This window comes from Orycteropus afer, unplaced genomic scaffold (genome assembly GCF_000298275.1).
Source record: "Orycteropus afer afer isolate SDZICR_OR568_19922 unplaced genomic scaffold, OryAfe1.0 scaffold00001, whole genome shotgun sequence".
In the NCBI taxonomy this organism is placed as follows: Eukaryota; Metazoa; Chordata; class Mammalia; order Tubulidentata; family Orycteropodidae; genus Orycteropus; species Orycteropus afer.
The window spans coordinates 28,859,898-28,879,145 of record NW_006921588.1 but is presented as its reverse complement, the minus strand read 5'-3'; the positions used below and the strand labels follow the sequence as shown (position 1 = coordinate 28,879,145).

The window sequence follows — 19,248 nt, the reverse complement described above, 5'->3', positions numbered from 1 at the left end:
GGAAGATTAATGTTTCAGGAGTGGCAAAGAAACAGATTGAGCAAGATATTACCTCTTCTCTGCACTCCAAATCAGTCAGATCATACAATGAAATTTAAAAAATCATTCCATGTGAGCAAAAGATTCCTTCACATAGTATCTCCCTTGAGTTCAGGGGAAATGTCACTCACATGTTATATCTAACATACAGAAAGGTTAAAGGGATCTATTTGCCTTTTCATAGCTGAATGGGGCCCAGGATTCACACTTACACAACCCCCAGCCAGGATTTCTGCGAGAAGTGGAATGGATCCATCTCTTCTGGTAAACTTGTCCCGGACAAAATCGTTTACCTAATTAGAAAGAAAATAACGGTTAACTAGAGTTGCCAACCATTTCCTTTACTGCATGTTTTCTGGTTTTCTAAGCCAGCAAAACATTTATCTCACAACAAAATTAAAAAGGGCAAAGTCTACTTATAAACTTATAGGGTTACAAATGCCATGACAGTGTGCCTGTCTCAACAGTATTGCTTTATTTTTTGGATTGATGATGACTTAAACCAGTGACATAATTTGAGAAAGAAACTTACGGTCAGTTTAATGGCCTTTTCTGGAGCAACGCCAATAAGCTGTGGTATCAGACCTAGGTAAACAGAGAATCATGAGCAATACTGATGCACTAGACATGAATACACAAGCCCTGTAAGGAAATATCCTCCCTGTGTTACTGACCCATCAAACATTTTAGGGTTTTCATTAAAATAGGGAAAACTGGATTATCCTAGGAATTCTGCCTCTGTAAGTAATAATTATTTATGAGTCAAGCATAATATCATGTTTTCTTGGGGCTATAAATCCTTTCCTTAAGAATGCTTCCTTTAAAGCCAAGTTACCTAATGCTTCCTAAAAAGTACATGAGGAAGAAACAGAACCCTGGGTCTTCTCCACCCAGGTACACTGCCAATAACAATGTAAAACATTCCCTCCCTTGTTGCAACCAACAACTAAACACATACAGGCACTTTAGAGATGCTGTACACTTGGAAAATCTCTTACTGTTAAATAGACCCAGGCTTTGCCACATATGACACAACCTATATAACAGCATACAGTGTCATGGTTACTACAGAATATCAACTCCCTAATTTTCTCTCTAGAGAAATGCAGAATGCAGTGCTCATTTTGCTAAAAGGAACGCAAAACTGCAAAGAAAAATACTGTTATAGTATCATTTAATGTGTATCTTCTGCAAGCAAAAACACATGCCTATTATATTCTTCTTCTTGTTGTTATGTGCCATCTAGTCGGACCCAACTCATAGAGACCCCTCCTTGGGTTTCCAAGGCAGTATCACTACAGAAGTAGGTTGCCCAACCTTCCTTCTGAGGAGCGGCTGGTGAGTTTGAACCGCCAGCCTTCTGGTTAGCAGTCAAGTGCCTTAGGCACTATTAATAGATTAATATTCTATTAATTTAATAGATATCAAACATAAGAGATTTTAAAAGAATTCTCTCAAAATATGGGAAATCATTATTCTAAAAAAGTTAAATATCCCAGGCTAACTGGAAAAGAAAAAAATATATAAACAATTCAACATCTGTAGATATTCACAGGGCTCAGATTTCTGAAACACACAGCTTATCCAAATTGTTAGCATACATTTTTTTAAAGATGCTAGGAATAAATGTTCTGTATCCCTTAAATCACCCAGCCAAGGGGGAGTATGTATGTGTTTGCACATTTGATGCTGATCTTAAGCCCGCTTTGAGGATGCTGCTGAGTGATTTTCCACGAGTTGAAAGCCAGCAAAGTAATCGTACATACAGACTACTATCAGTCAAACTGAATTATCGATGACAAACACACAATCTGCACACACCTTTAAAGAGTAGCAGACTGATTTAAAAGAATAAATCAGCAGATGGCAGTCTTAACTTTCTAACCTTCATGATTATCAGGCTCTATTACTTTTAATCTAACTCCCATATAACCATGTCAGCATGTGTATTTGTTTTACAACTTGCTTCAATAAGTATCATAGAATTTTAATAAAGTACTGATTTGGGTCATTTTATCATCTCATTGTTGCCTACAAAGAAATTTAGGTTAATCTGTCAACAATTTTGTCAATCACCTGACAGAATAATAGACCAGTTCTAAGCAATATATGACACGCTCAATAATTACAGTGTTCATATACAGGACTCCTACAAATTTTTTCCCTAATACAAAATAGTCTCATTTAAAGGACCGATTTTATCAGCTTATGTCCTGAATAAAGCTTGCAATCCTCTCCCCATTTTCTATACTGGCCCCATTTAATTAACATGACATCTCTCCCAAATGAAATCGTCTGTAAGTAGCCATCCACTAAGAAGGCTAAACTGTGCCGTATATATTAAGGTTCCTTCTAATAGATGACATACCATGGAAGACAAAGGTCATTATTCAACAAAGAAACACTGGAGATGTCAAAGAAAAAAACCACTACCTTACTGCCACTCAATCTTCAGATTCTCTATTAAACAGAATCTAGATATGCAAGGATTAGCACAGTTTTAAATAAGCATTTATAGATACAAATCTGCATTCTGGACAACACATATGTCATCCCACAGAGTATATGTATACAGTTGGAATTTAGAAAAGCTAGCATTCCAGACATTTGAGCAAAATAAAGTACATGAATTTTCAGGAGTAGGGTATCTGACTTTAGTTTGATTTCAGAACAACTCTCTTCTCTTATTCTATATATACTGAAAAAAAAAATAAGCATCCTAACAACTCTCTCATTCAAATATATCAAGGTTACAGTTTTCATCCGAATACCTGTACATAAAGCTAACCAGAGGTGTTTTCCTTCAGCCCATGTGCGTAAAACTGTGTTCAGATATCATCATTCTTTCCCAGGAAAAAGTTCTAAGCCAAACAGTTCAACAGAGCTTAGAATGGGGTAGGGATTAATAAGATTGAATGTGCAAACAAACAAGTACAGTAAAGTACATAAATGCCCTGGACTTGAGCATGTAAAGGGTATTTTCAAAGAATTCCAAGTGGCGCCCAAAGGGATTAAAAAATTAATCTCCCTCCCAAAGGAAACCCTAAATTCTAATGTGAAAACATGTACATGAAAGTCATTCCCTCTCCAAAGAGAACAAGTTCTTACAAAGCTGAGGGGGGCGGGCAGAATTCTGCTTGGGACAGCTGCCTCTGATGCTGACAGAACTGTGCTCAGTCTAGAGGCAGTGGTAACATTCCCTGCAAAAGAAAATTTCTCTGTGTTGACTCTGTGCCTCTGAGCTGCAGGGAGGAAAGGAGTAAGAATGAGACTTGGAGCCAAAGGGTTTTCTTTTATTTTTTTTAAATTCAGATGGCTCACTGGAAAAGACTTATGAATGGTCTCCTTGGAAGAAACAAAAAGATTTTTTGTTATTTCTTTCAGTTGAAACAAGTGGACAGAGGGTAAACTCACCTTCAAGCGGAAGCCTGGCTTCTATTTCACAAAGAAGAAGTGTATTTCTTCTCTAATTCTTTGGGAAAAGAAGCTTTCTATTTCCTAGCTGTCGTCTCTGCATTCCACCTGCAGACATGTGCCTTAGTTTTTGAGAGCATGATGACCACAGACCCATGCTGGGACAAACACAGGATTTGGGGTCCAAAACATCGAAATAGCAGGAAGAAGAAATGAAGACCATGTTTAAAGATTAATATTGTTAGTCACCAGCAAGAATACAAAACAGGAAATGAGCAATGAGAAAAAAAGGGTGAGAGAGAGAGAGAGAGAGAGAGAGAGAAACAGTCTAGTCTGACTGAGCAGGCTACACATTGGTTTCCATGGTGAGTAGGTTACAATCTTCTGGTAGGAGCGAAAATCACTTAACTTTGGCAACTGAGATTTGCTTACTCACCTCGGTAGAGTCCAAAGAAGCCCTCATAACGCAAGACTTTCTTGAAACAGTCAAAGCTGTTTTTGTACATCAGCTCCCCGACAACAGAGCCAGTGCCACGCTGATTCTGCATGCGGGTCTTCACCAGATCTATAGGATACACTGCAGTGGCTCCCACAGCTACAAACAGAACAATTTTTAGGCTTCAAGAACAGCACAATTAAAGCGACAGTCCACAAGTAAAACAAAGTCCATCCAAAAGGACCAGAAAATAAACATGGTATTTTTTCTCACAAAAGAGATTTTGTATTATTATTTTTCCTTCTCACATATACAGCTGAGGGATGCCAGGCTAACAACCATTAGGACCTATAAATACAGCTGTTTCAGAGAATAACTGTCAAGAATGCTTTTTGAGATCTCAGGCTCATAAATCAGAGAGTAGATTATCAAGTCATCACCCACGTCAAATAATCAACACTCAATTTTCTATAACAACATTAAACTATTATATCAAACATGTTGATATTTTCCATTAAATACCTAAATATTGTACCAGTTAGCTCTTAAAATGACTATATATGGACAAAAATGTGGCTATAATTTTTAAATTTAGTTTACTAAAGCATTCGATAGATTGCTTTTAGTAATAACCATACCGGAAAAAAGTCTCAACATTATCCTATCCTATTCCTATGTACAGATTTTTGTTAAAAAAATTAAGGCCATGCTTTAGAATTTCTCAGACTGAAAAAATGGATTACATAAACTGGAGTATTATGTTTTTCAACAGAAAATCTAAACATGCTTTGTAACTTCTAAAACAGACTGAAAGGAAAAGAAGGACACTCATCAGTTCAGGCTTGTTGTGAAAAAATCAGAAGTATTTTAATCACACCTGCTAGCTTCTCAACAAAGCAACCTCAGGTTCTACATATTTTCTATGGAGAGAATATAAAAAAGATAGTGTCTCAAATTTAGGTGTGGTGGGGTGTTGTTCATCTTAACAAATAAACAAGTCTCGGTATTCTTCAATCGGTGAAAGGGGAAAGGAAAAATATACAATCAGAAAAGCAAAAGTGAACCACTTTGAGAAGCTGTTGTATTTCACGAGGTTCTGAGATTGTACTTTAAATTCTGACCTCCTCCCTGCTTCCCACCTCCCACGCCATAACCCGAGTCTTGGTCTCCATTTTTCATACTGGCCCTCACTCATATAATTGAGTGCAGCACTGCATCCAAGACTTTCACATCATTAGAGAGGTTTTGTCCTGAAGACAGACTGGAGCCAGAGGGGCCACAGCCGTGCTGTGACAAGTCCTCTGATCACAGGTAAAAATAAAGAACACTTCAGAAAGCCCCGCAGTCATGACCCGCAGGAACAATGAACTGCACCTCTGCTGATCTGTCCTGGTCCTGTGAGATAATATTACATGAACACAAGCTTGAAACAGTACATAGACATGTCACTCACCTCCAGCAACTGAGCCCAGAGTGAATCTGTAAGCAGACTCGGCAATCTGGAGCCAGACAGGCCTGCCTAACCCGTGAGATTGCTGTGGGGGAAGAAAACAGGTAAAAAAAAAAAAAAAAAAAATCTGAAAACCATAAAGTAAATTTAAAAAGCTGTAATTTGGTTATTTTGAGATAAGGGAAAACAAAACCTAAAAATGATGTGGCTAATAAGGTAACACGTTCTTTTCTGAGAGGGAAAAAAGGACATTCATGTAGACAAAAAAGGGAAGCAATGTTTCAAAATAGATCTCTCAATTATTAACATTTAAAAAGGATACCCAGCCAAACAGAATTGTAACTTTGTCTCTATTTTTTACAAGCCTATTAATGCCTCACCTGGCTGTCACTATTGGGGAATATACTATTATTCTACAGAAATGAGTCTTTTAGATAACTATTGCATGTGTAAAATCTTTTTTCCCTTTCTTTAATTTAACCTACTTAAAAAATCTTTCTAAAATGTACAAAAATTATCTTGATTTCTAAATCAGAGAATATTGATTATAATCTACCACCTCTAATGACTTAAGGTCAACATTACGTCCTTCAATTATTGTATCAAGAATTAACGCAGCTGTTTTTGATGTCTTCCCTCATCCTACAGCTCTTACTTCATTTACCAACAGCCCTCCCAGTTTGACTTTGCTGCCTCTCATCTATTTCAGAAACCAAAACTAAACCAAGTGCCATCAAGTCAGTTCCCACTCATGGTGACCCCCATGTATGTCAGACGACAACTGCACTCTACAGGGTTTTCACGGCTTTTGGAAGTAGATTGCCAAGCTTCTGTTCCACAGCATCTCTGGGTGGGTTCCCACCACAACCTTTTGGTTAGCAGCCCAGTGCTTTTGTGATATCCAGAGACTCATCAATTAAGGCCCAAGAAATCCCATCACTAGGATGTCAGAGTTATATGTAAAGCAACTTCAAGGACTTTCTTCTGGGGAAAAGTGAAAAACTTTAATAACTGTAATTCCAAGAGTTCAGAGCCTATCCACCCTTATTTCTGACTTTGCAGCTCAATCACTGAGGTTACTTCTAGATAAGCATGGTGTTTCAGATGCAGACTACTAAGTATTTGATTTCCTAGAACTATGCATTCCTCAAGGAGCCCTGGTAGCACAACAGTTAACCTCTCAAGTGCTAACTGAAAGGCTGGCAGTTCAAAACCACCCGGTGGCTCCACGGGAGAAAAACCTGGCAACCTGCTCCAGTAAAGATTATAGCCTAGAAAACCATAGGGAGCAGTTCCACTCTGTCCCACTGGGTCACTATGAGTCAGAAATCAATGGCCCCTAACAACTCTGCATTCCTCAACTGTACTTATGCAAGGGAATCACCTGCAGGGCTTTAAAAAATAAACCCCTAGGGCCTGGACTTAGGTATTTTTAAAAGATTTCACAAATCACTATGATATACAGAGTTGAGAGCCACTGTCCTAGCCATATTCACGGTTCTCAAATAAAATTTATGATAAAAATAAAGGGAAAAATACTATTATGATTCAGAATATTATTTCATAGGTATCCCATAGCAGAAAAAAGGGGCTGAGATAATAGTTTGCCTATATTAGTGTGCGTGTGTGTGTGTGTGTGTGTGTGTGTATATATATATATATATATATATATATATAGTATCATTATACATTACTATTTTCATTATGAAAGTATCTTATACTATGTGAAAGGTCTGCAACAAAGGAATAAAATATTTGCTTTATCATAAAGAAAACTTAAAAATACTAACTTGAAATAAGCTTTTTTTAAAAAACACCTTAATTAAAAGTTCAGATACACTCACACTCACTGAAATAAATAATTTAATGGAGAATGAATCCATGCCCAAAATCTAAAAGGATAAAAGTGAGTCATCCACTATGATTTGCTCTCATCTGATAACAATCTCTTGAAATCTCAATTAACCAAGCTACATATGGCAAAGCCAGGTATTTACAAACTATTTGGGAAGTAGCCTATAGAAAGGTTGTATCTGCCTTCTTGTTCTGTAAATCTTGTACCACAAAAACAGCATTTCTATTTTAATCAAAGCATCTGATATTTAAATATTTAATATATAATTGTGATCTCTGAAGATAGTGATTTTTAAAAAGCTCAATATGTTTACCATAGTGTTGTATTACAATACATTCTAAAAGGAAAATAAGTAATGTCCGATGAAAAGGAAAATCAAGATGAAACCCTTGAAAGATTGGATAGTAAAACACTAGTACTTCAAATATACATTTTATAAATTTCAACTATCCCAATATACCAATTTTATTATAATCTATTTAGATGAAAATACAGATCAATTACATTTCAAGCTGAATTAAATACATGGAAGAAATCACCATATAAAAAAGTGAAAATTACACATAGTAGTTCATAATCATAATGATCTGTGGGAAATACATTTTTCCCTTCAATTATCCCATGCAACTGAATGGCCATATAAATGCTTCATTTATATACAGTAACAAAAGGCAGCCAGTAAGGATTTGAGAGAGATACTTTTCATTTGAAATCTGAAATCACAAGAAAGAGTAGGATATTTGAAATTTGAAATCACAAGAAAGAGTAGGATATTTTAACAGAACTTTTACTGTAAGTCTAATTTTGATTCATGCAGAAAACATGCCATCCAAAAAGATACTTTCATTCTGTTTATTACTATAATAATAATAATAATTTTAGACTGTTTAGAGATTTACTATCTCCCAAATGGTGAAAGTAATTTACCAAGTATTCAGGATCTGTGCCACAATGCAGCTCTCAGGAATCAGATATTATTCAATCTTCTATAAATAAACTCCCATGCAAGGCCTGCAGGAGGACCTGACTATCAGCAACTTCTACCCACAGCGGAACCACCCTGTGCTACATTGTGGTCCACTGTGCATGCAACGGCAAGTGGCCATACTCCCCATAGGTCAGGTGACTTGCCAAGGTCTTAACCATAGATGAGAAATAAGCTGAGTGATAGCCCTTATCTCCCCACTCCATTCTCCATCATTCTTTTAAGTGAGTGGTCTCCAACAATTGTTTATAACTGAACACTCCTAGCAGTCAAATTTTAAACATCTAACCTCCATTATGATTTTATTTATAAACTATATGTTATGCTCCATCCTATTACATATATATATGCATATACAAATCTAAGTAATAGACATTATAAAATTAAACATAATACACATTTTAAAACATACAAAAATAGAAATAATAAAATAATAAGATAAAAATGAAATAATATTTCACAATAAGTTGTTTTCATTTCCTAATGCAACCACCTTTTTGGTATCACTTTAAAGTGTTACACTGATTAAATATACTTCAGTTAGTTTTTTAAATGTTGATTGAACACTCTGTAATACAGTGATAGCTAACTTCAGTTAATTCTGGTATTTTGTTTCAAAGACAACATGGCTGAGACATAAACACAATCTCTTCCTTCAAGGCAAAGATGATGTTTAAAATCATCATTTTGAAAGAAATTGAAATTATGGTATTTTGACTCAAATTTAAAAATCCTTTTAAGTCAATGTAGCTGTTATGCTACTGATTAAACATATGTTGTTGTTGTTGTTGTTATGTGCCCTTGAGTTGGACACGACTCATAGTGACCCCTCCTTGAGTTCATGAGGCACTATCACTATGGAAGTAGATTGCCCCATCTTCCTTCCGAGGAGTGGTTGGTGGGTTTGAACCGCCAGCCTTCTGGTTAGCAGTCAAGTGCCTTAGGCACTAGGCTACCAGAGCTCCCAGTTAAACATATAGTATACAGTAAAAACATACATGTAAAGCTTTTTTGTCCAAACCTGGAGTTTCTCAATCACAAATAAACCTCATTCTCATAAATTACAAATTATTTTCAATGATGTGCTCTCTCAAAAGAATATATTGAATTAAAACTCATAGACTAAGAAGGGCTATGATCCCTCAATAATCATCAAGTAACCACTAATTCCCTTCTTCACATAAAAGGTTTCTCCTGGGTTCAACCACATACATTTTTCTTTATATTCTCTTGCTTTAATGAATGCTTATAAGCCTTACAAAATCCTATGAAAACTGAAGGATTATACTGTGCTTTAATTCTTAGCTAAAAACATCTCTAACGATAAATACTCAAATGCCTTTTGAAAGAAATGTCACCTCCACCCTATTATATAGCATTTACAAGAAAATATACAATATATGGTTACCAAGGTAGGTTTTTTTCTTTTTTCTTTTAAAATAACTTATGGTTCACTTGTATTCAGGTATGTGAATTAATGTAATTAATGCTATAGATTTCACTTTATGAATATTCATAAATAGAATGTTACTGTAGCTGCCATCCCTATTAATGATCGTGTACTGAAATTTTTGCATTTGGGTTGGAAGGAAATACTCAGTACTATGAAGACAGCCTACTGTGAGTATATGGGCCAAAGGGAAAAGCTCTCTTTCCCTTAAGGTTACGATTATGATCATGATGATGAAGATTGATAATTAATAAGGTGCAGTGTAGTGTATTACTTAGTGTGGCTTTTCTAGCCATAAGTCTTTGTAAACTCTGTGGTGGAATTTGCTGTGAGCAACTGAGGAGCTCCTGATTGTAAAAGTTATCCAGCTGGGGTATTTCTGTTGGGCGCAACAGAAAGTAATGTTCTGGGAGGTTCCTGCTTTCTCTCAGGTGCTTAGAATTCTGATGTTACTGACTCTGCCGGGCTCAAAAAGAAGCCTCCCTCTGATTGCTGGTTGAGGAAGACGTACTGCTGAAAGAGACGCGCACTGCTGGGAAAGAGACGCAAGAGATACCGAGGGGCACTCACTGTTAGGAGAGAGACTGAGCGTTTTTCCTGAACTTGAATTGTAGCCTGGTGCTTCCCTAATAAACCTCATAATCTGTGAGTTCTGTGTGGCCACTGCAGTGAATTATCGAACCCAGGAGAGAGGTGGTGGGTGCTTTGGGAGGAACAGTTGGTGAAAGGGCTGGAGGGAGGCAGCATGTCTGGCCTTGCAGTAATTGGCCTTGGGCGATTGATGGTGATTCTCTTCTCTTGTGGGGTAAGAGAAGGTCAGAAGATGTGGCCTCCTTGCCCTTTTTGCATAAGGTTAATAGTTTTTCAAAGCAAAACAAGAGTTGGGCTTCTTAAATGATTTTTAATCTGCTCCCTAAGCATATATGTATACGGCAGGAAATGAATCAAGACATCATCACCTGGAGAGAAGAGGCTTTGCTTTTTTTTTAATGTACCTCATGCTATTAAATGAGAATTAGATGTTAGCTAAAAAGGCAAACAACTTGCCTAAAAGTAGCTGCTTCGTGGAGCATGTCAGCTTAATAAAGAGAATGGCCTCTTTCAAATATTACACTATTAACGAGTAGAAGAAAAGGAAAGAAGGCTCAAGCCTTTTATACTGAGTGTGGAGGGCTGAGGGGATGAAAGATTCAATACCAACTAGAACTTATGAATAAAACAGCAAAATGAGGCTAGGGAAAACAAAACAAAATTCTTCTGATTGCAAATCACATCTTTTAATTCAATACTTCTGGATGTGAATTCAATATTCTTGGCCTTACAAATCAAGATTAAAACATAACACTGTGATAGTATAAGAGATGGGGTGGGGGTGAAGAAGATACATGATCTATCTACCTACCTAAGTATAGAGAGATACCTTTCTCCCTGAATGCTAAGCAATATATACTTTTCTCTCAATAAGGGAAAACTGTGTTAAAACACTGTAATAAGCTTTTATATCTAATGATTTAAATACGTTAAAAGGCTAATAAACTCAAAACTCACTGCCATCGAGTTGATTCCAACTCACAGCAATCCCCCATTGCATTACTGAGGCGGTAAATCTTTACAGAAGTAGATTGCCCAGTTTTCCTTCCGAGGAGTGGCTGGTGGGTTTGAACAACCAGCCTTCTAGTTAGCAGTCAAGTAGCTAATACAAAAACCCAATTTCCTTCTTTTTGACAGCAGACTTTCATTTATGGTAAAACTCCTTGGAAGGAAGGTTGGGCAATCCACTTCTAGTGATACCACCTCGGAAACCCAAGGAAGGGTCGCTATGAGACGGATCCAACTCAAGGGCATATAACAACAACAACATCACAGGTGACTGGCAAAAATTAAAAAAAAAAAAAAAAAAATCCATAAAAAGAAATAGTAAGTGGGCTGTCACTGAACAACAACAAATGGACTGTAAAGCTACCTCTGTGTACTCATAAATCCAAAGTTCAAAACGGTCCCTGACAATGCAGAATATACAAAAGCAACAAAAGTCCTATGTCTAAGGAATGCTATACATGAAATAGAGATAAAATCACTCTAACAATGTTTTGGCAGAACATAAGCCAGCTTTTAAGTTCTTTCTTGAGTAAGTGGTCTGTACCTTGAATACAATTTCCCATAAAAACAACACTTTTTCTTTAAAACAAAAAAAAAAGCACATATATGCCCAAGGTGGTTTGTCAAAGATAATTTATCCTATACAGTTGAAAAAATAATTATGGAATTTTTTTGTAGAAAATATACAGCAAAAAAAATAATAATTAACTTCAACCTGACTACAAAAGCTCTTGTTTTGATTATATAAAGCAGAACTGGCATTCTAATTAGTTTCAGGGGCAGAATCATTATTCAATGGAGCTCAAGTAACATAAAGCTATCTCACCAAATCTCCCTAAAGTGGACCCCACTAGCACACCTTGATTTTTCACTAATACTTTTGGTAAAGGCAAAGACTAGACAGTCTATCCCTGGCTACTCACCAATATGGCAGCACTGGAGAAAAAAATAGATGAGCTCTTCCTGGGGCAGGCCCATTTAACTTTTTTCTCTCTCCTTGTCTCCTGTCTTCTTTCTTCCCCCACTATACCCTACCCATGTCTCCCAGACTACTATAGCATCACAGTCTCCAAAGAATCCTGAAGGGCACAGAGGTCCCATGTCTGTTAAAGCAGGAAAATACGAAGAGGACAAGGCATGGCCCCCCTCACCCTTAGCCCCACACAAAGCCATGCGACCATCTGCTTCAACTGACATGTCCAACTGCTATACAAGTAGAGGATTTCTGTTTAAAACAAGATTTCTTTTAAAACTGTTTTATCCTGCTCTTCAAGGTAATTTCATGTTTTCTTTCCCTAACGAGATTAAAAAAAAAAAAAAAACTCACTGCCCTCAAGTCAATTCTGACTCATAGCGACCCCCATTGGGTTTCCAAGGCTATAAATCTTTACAGAAGTAGATTGCCCCATCTTCCTTCCACAAAATAGCTGGTGGGTTTGAACCAGTAACCTAGTTAGCAGCCAAACGCCTGAACCACTATACCACCAGAGCTCCTTCCCTAACAAGATAATATTTATAAAATCAGAAGGAAGACTGCATTACATTATAGGATTCAGAAGCTAATGTCTTAATCATCCTTAGAAATTTAAAACAAACAAAAAAAAAACCTGTCAAAAAATGGAGTAATAGTCAAGGCTTCCTTTGTGATTAATTATTATTTTCCTTTTTTAGAGTTGTAATCTATATACTTGGCTGCTAATTGAAAGGTTTTAGGTTCACGTCCATCTGGAGGCACCTCAGAGGAAAGGCGTGGTGATCTACTTCCAAAAAATCAGCCACCAAAAACCCTGTGGAACACAGATCTACTGTGACACACATGGGTTGCCATGAGTTGGAGTCAACTCAACAGCAACTAGTTTGGTTACAAGGCACAATCACAGTGAAGGATTTATTTTATTAGAAGAATGTATTGTTCCTTCAAAAACCCCAACAATGAGATATCATCTCACCTCTGTAAAAATGGCAATGATCAAAAAATGGAAAACAACAAATGCTAGTGAGGTTGTGGGGGACTGGAATGCTTACACATTAGTAGTGGGATTATGGAATGGTACAACTACTATGGAAAACAGTATAGCACTACCTCAAAAAGCTGTAAATAGAAATAGCTTATTATCCAGCAATCCCACTCCTAAGCATATATCCTAGTGATCTAAGAACAGTGATACAAACAGACATGCACACTATCAATAGTATGTTCACTGCTGCACTATTCTCAATAGCAAAAAGATGGAAACAACCTAAGTGGCCCTCATTGAATGAATGGATGAGCAAACTGTGGTATATACATACAATGAAATACTATGCAATTATGAAAAATAATGAAGAGTCCACAAAACAATCTTTTAACATGGATGAATCTGGAGGACTCTAAGTTACTCTAAGTGAAATGAACCAAACCAAATCCACTGCCATAGAGTCTATTCCAACTCACAGTGACCCTGTAGGATAGAGCAGAACTGTCATATACGGTTTCCAAGGCTATAAATCATTACGGAAGCAAACTGCCTCACCCTTCTCCCATGGAACGCCTGGTGGGTTCAAACTGCTGATATTCTGTTAGCAGCTGAATGCTTTAACCACTATGCCACCAGAGCTCCTTGAGTAAAATAAGTCAACCACAAAAAGACAAATATTATATGGCCCCACTATTATAGCAAATCAAGAATAGATACATACACAGAAAGCAAAGTTCTTTCATGGTTACCAGGGATGGGGGGGAGAGGAAGGAGGAATCACTTTCTAGATAATAGACACTTGTTACTTTTGGTGATAGGAAAGATAGGACCATATATCAGTGAAGTCAGCACAACTTGACCAAGGTAAATAAAGACACTAAGAAGTACATGAGAAAAAGGATAATTTGCATAAATGCTGTAACATACATAATTTTGCAAGAAAAGTAAAAACCACCAAAAATTGTCACAGAACAATTTGCACAAAAACCGTTAAAGGGAAACCTAATTTGCTACGTAAACTTTCACCTAAAAATACAATAAAATATTGTTTTTTAAAAAACAAACAGCCTATCAGTTTAATTATACAAAGTCAACTTTAACACTAACCTTTAAACGAGACTAGGCAAATGAAAGGAAAAGACTGCTAATTCCAGGAGGAAGGAGGCCAGGCCTATGTATGTTTGCCTTCTTATTATCCTTCTCATAATAAGCAAAAAGAAAAAAACACAAACATAATCTAATTACCCCACAGAAATATTCTATATGAGTGGGGTGAAAATGTTTCTACAAATTTAATATTTGAGCTAAGTAAAGTCTTTGTCTAGAAAGTGGTTTTTAATTTTCAGAGTACTCTGGAGCTTTAGGCAGTCATGTACATACTACTTCAGCATTTTTGAAGGTGATTATATTTATAAGACTCCTCCTACCTGTCTCTGAAGTTCTGCCAGGTTGTAAGGTAAGGCACCCTCAGCCAGCGGGGCTATTCTCTCAATATCTGCCAAAGTCAAACGCCTTCAAGCAAAAATATGGGCAGAAATAATTGTTACACATCAACAAACTCTTCATACCACGATCATCTTTCTTCAGGAAAAAATTTTAATGACAATAACTGTGATTTAAAAGTATTATTTCCCTATTCACATAGATTATTTTAGTGAGGAGGGGAGAAAGTGCCAGACTCTGCTTGCCACAACAAAAAGCAAAAGACTCCAGAGAAATAATGGAAAGTGTATGAATTTAATGATTCCAGTAAAGAGATGTTAAAAGTAAAGAAATAATTCTTGCCAGAAGTAGATACTGACAGTACATGCATACTAAGCATACCCTTTAAGCAACATAGACATCAAATATCTTGGGAAAGATACACAAAAAACTCATCAATACTGGTTTCCTTCAAGGAAGGGCTCAAGGTAGACAGAACCATTTTTACAGTATATTCTTTTAAATGCTTTGACCTGTGAACCAGTAAATGAGCTACTGTTGCCAAAAAATTCAATTAAAAAAAGTACATCCCATGAACCAGCTAGAAGGTCATGTTGGATTGAATTTGAGAAATACTTTTTGAAAACATTTATTATCATAAAGGTAGCTCAAAACCTTTTGTCCAAAAATGTGAATTTTAGATAGTTGAGACATGGCCATGTATTTCATGTCAATCACCAAAGACTGGCTGATACATTTAATATGATTTCCAGTTTAACAATTTCTTAAATACCATGAAAGCAATAAATAACCCATGTACAGTAAATTTATATCAGTCCTCAGTTCTAAGGTAAAATCTACTGTTTAGATATTCCTACACTTAAAAAACTACTAGAGGAAACTAAAAAGACTCTGATCCTTTGATAGATCCCATGGGTTCTGTTGGATGTCCAAAGATAAAGGATTTTCTTTCAGATTTACATAAATAAGACTTTGTGAATTATACACCCTCTGTGCTTTGGTTTGTTTTCCTATAAAACAGAAGCATAAAACATCTTATTCTGTCTGTGATGCTACTATGATGTTATCACAGGCATCTCTCAAGAAAGTGATATTCTCCAACACAAAATGGGACATACTGTTTAGTTAAATGACCATTTACCACAAACCAAAATGATTGTAAGAATCCTGAACATGCATCTCAGTCCTCTAAATTTAGGCAAATTCCACAAACCTTGAAATTCATAATACCTCCCAAGAACCCCAAAATTAAATCAATCTTTATCCTACCTCTTTTACTTCTTGTTCTCACGTTTCTCCTTCCATTTCCTACTCTCATCCCTCCTCCCTCTAACCTTCTCCTCTTACCCATACCCCTCCATCCTCACTCCCCCGTTCCTTCTTCTCTCTCTCCCTCTCCCTCCTTCTGTCTCCCCCCACCCTGTCTGCCTCCCTTTCCATCTCTCTCTCCTCCCTTTGTTTCTCCTATCTCCCCACTTCTCTTTCTTTGATTTTACTAAACTGGACTAAACTATTATTGAAATGAACTGAAAGCACACCACACTACTATTTCACATTTTAAAGAACTGATTATCATGAGTAATTACTGGAATAGTTACCCTGTAGCATTATATAAGTCTGCAAGCTGGTATAGGATGTCAATTTCCAGTGGGGTGACTTGTCCATAGCGTATCGCACTCTGGGCAAATTCCTCTAGAAGAGAAAGGGACCAAATTTTAAAATCTTCATAGATTCTCAAAATATAACAAAGTTCTGTCTAAACTAATGATAATCTGAAGGCTAAAGGTATTATAGAATTATTTTAAGAATCTAGAACTGAATTTAAAAACTTCAACTGTGTTAAGAATAACTACACATTTCTAAAAGCTGGCAAAAGATAAAATGTTAAGATGATGAAACAGCAAAAGGAGAAAGTTAGCTTTGAAGATAAACAATCTCCTTAGAACCCCCACTCTCATCTTCTTTATTCCCTTTGATCTCCAGAGTTATAATAGAAAAGAATTGGCTGTTCCCCAGTCACTCAAGATATCCTCCTACAATTCACTGAAAGGAGTAGGCTTGCCCATCTTTCTGTGGCAACTCCTTTCTAGTACAAACAAGCTGCTGCCACAGTGCCACTGACCTGTGTGACAGATTGGGCCAAGGTTCTTTTCAAAACTGTCAAAGCTACTTTCTTATTCTTGACCTCAGCATCCTATCAAATCCATCTGGATTTTTGGAGGCCCTTATGGCCCAGGTGAAGTGTATACACAAGGTAACATACTTTCTAGATCTAGCATTACAGTGGAAACTAAGATCAATTTCATGCCCCAGATGAAGAAAAGTGAAAACGCTGAGAGTCAAATCAATACATATTTTAAAAATATCTTACCCTTTGTGACTTCAACATCTTTCCTTGTGCCAGCTAGCGTGCTATATATCTTACGAACAAGCTCCATGTTATTCAGTAAGGAGTTAAATGCATTGAAGTAGGAGAAGCTAACCTGGTGTGAGATACTTCCTCCAGCTGCCTAGGAAATGACACCACAAAAAGTTCAAATAAAAAACCAACAACACAGTTACAGACATTGTAATTTTCTCAAAGATGATTCAAAGGAATCTTCATTATTGAAATGAGTAACAACCCGTCACTAAATACAAGGAAAGTATGGTACTGAAACACTTAGTGCATTTCATACCCTAAGGAAAGTCTATGTAATTTAGGTTTTAAGGAAGAAAGCAACATCTGGAAGTTGGGCTTCAAGGTTCATCTACCTAAAAGGTCAGAAATAACAAATATAATTATCACAGAATAAAAACAATGGTTACTTAAACACGTTTTTTATGACCCTTAACTATGGAACTCTTGCTAGGCCTGGATATACCAAACATCAATATACAATATAACGAGCATTTTATAAGCTTGTTTTTCTCCATCCAAACAAAAACAAACTATAAGCGGTAAGTTTAAATTGTAAGACTACTTCACTATAGTAACTGGTCCGAATTTTTTTTTTAAGCTCACTGTTATAATTAAGACATTTAAATGTCTTCAGTCTGTGCTGGGTCCTAAATCTGTATCATGAAGGGTATAACTACAAAGAAATTCAAAAAGACAAATATTATATGGCCCCACAGATAATTTCAGGAGGATGTATTCCCCTTAAGTTATGGAACAGAAGAGGCTTTTTTGCACTTGGGGGGTGGAATCTGGCCTTCATTATCTCTGCTGGATGAGTTCATAATCTGTCCCTCTGTCTGCCACTTGGACATAAACTCAAAAGAGAATATTTTCATAGTTTACAAAAGCCTAATCTTCAAACCAGGAGTCAGAAGAACCCATAGGATTGAAAATATTTTCTACGAAAAACTAAAAGAAATACATATGGAAATACCAATGTGAGGGCCTTAATCATAAAGGTCTATAGAGAATAGCATAGGTAATGATGAGCAAATGTGCCCACCCCACAATTCTTCAGACACATACTGGTATGCCTTAACTATAGATAATATCTGTATTAACCTGAATTCAGACACCAGTTTCCTCAAAACAGAACTCATATTATACAATATATTCCTCCAAAGATTAGAAATGGCCTTTGGCAAACCAAGGCTGTAATAGAGCTTTCCAATCCAGGTGGGAAAGATTAAATGGATCCCCTCACTCCAAAGCACTCAGTGAATCCTTCCCTCTAGGATTTTCTTTCCTTCTTCTCTCCTTTCCACCCCCTCTCTTTTTCTTACTTTCCTTTCTTCTTTCATTTTTTGGCTGAAGCATGAGGTAAGGGTAGGGGGTGGGAGATGTGTGTCAAGGAGGTGAAATGTGTAGGAGAAAGTGACATGCCCCATGTTCAAATTCACTGAAGAGAAAGAACAGAAGTTGATCTTTCTACCCCAGTCTAAATCAGGGATAATGGTCTTCAGCTGAAACAACAAAAGTGCTCATTGGCTTCCCTCCATTGAAAACAAGCAGCAATCAAAAACGTATACATAAGTATAACTCATGAACAACAAAACGGGTAAGTGAGGGAGTTTCACCCTCTTTGAAAGGAAGTGGATGACAATTTGCTGTTGGCCGAGATGATTATTTTGTAGAGGTCAGCAGTTTGACAGAACAAAAAATTGTGTCTAGTCCATGCAGTCTGAATGCACAGGTGAAGGGGCAGAGAGAGAAGTGAGCCACAGAGGCTGATGCCCACATGTTTCCTCCATACCTTCTGCCACGGCTATGGTTATTAAAACAGTGCAGAGGCCAGTGACGATCCCTCTAGCAGACAGGACCCTGCAGGCAACAAAGGAAAGAGCCATCCTTATAGCAAGGCCTTGGGAACCTGGTGAGGTGGGAAGAGGCCAAAGTGAAGGCAGTAGTGTCTGGACGAGGTACTGCCCAGTGGAGTAAAAGTAAATGCTCACCCTTGTCTACAAACTCCCTTGCTTCTCTTAAACTGGATTCTGTAAATGGATAAACAATTTGGAAATACATGAGAGCAAGATGGCAGCTGTGAATGAAGCTATGGCGTGGGGAAGACCATTCACCATCACCCTCACCTCTCTTATACACATACCTTGTTTGCCTTTTACCTATGAAGCATAAGGTTAGAACAGCTGAGAATCGGACAGGTCTGGGTGGCAATTCAGGA

At 37.0% G+C, this 19,248-nt stretch overlaps 1 protein-coding gene across 1 annotated transcript in view; it reads right to left on the bottom strand.

Moving 5' to 3' along the window:
- SLC25A12 (solute carrier family 25 member 12) overlaps positions 1-19,248 on the bottom strand; it is a 117,494-nt gene that overhangs the window by 20,848 nt on the left and 77,398 nt on the right. Inside the window, exons 7-13 of the mRNA XM_007942774.2 lie at positions 17,001-17,139; positions 16,228-16,321; positions 14,614-14,698; positions 5,343-5,424; positions 3,890-4,048; positions 572-624; positions 252-332 (exon numbers count right to left, since the gene is read on the bottom strand). Coding sequence (XP_007940965.2) covers positions 252-332; positions 572-624; positions 3,890-4,048; positions 5,343-5,424; positions 14,614-14,698; positions 16,228-16,321; positions 17,001-17,139 — 693 coding nt within the window. The remainder of the gene's footprint in view (positions 1-251; positions 333-571; positions 625-3,889; positions 4,049-5,342; positions 5,425-14,613; positions 14,699-16,227; positions 16,322-17,000; positions 17,140-19,248) is intronic.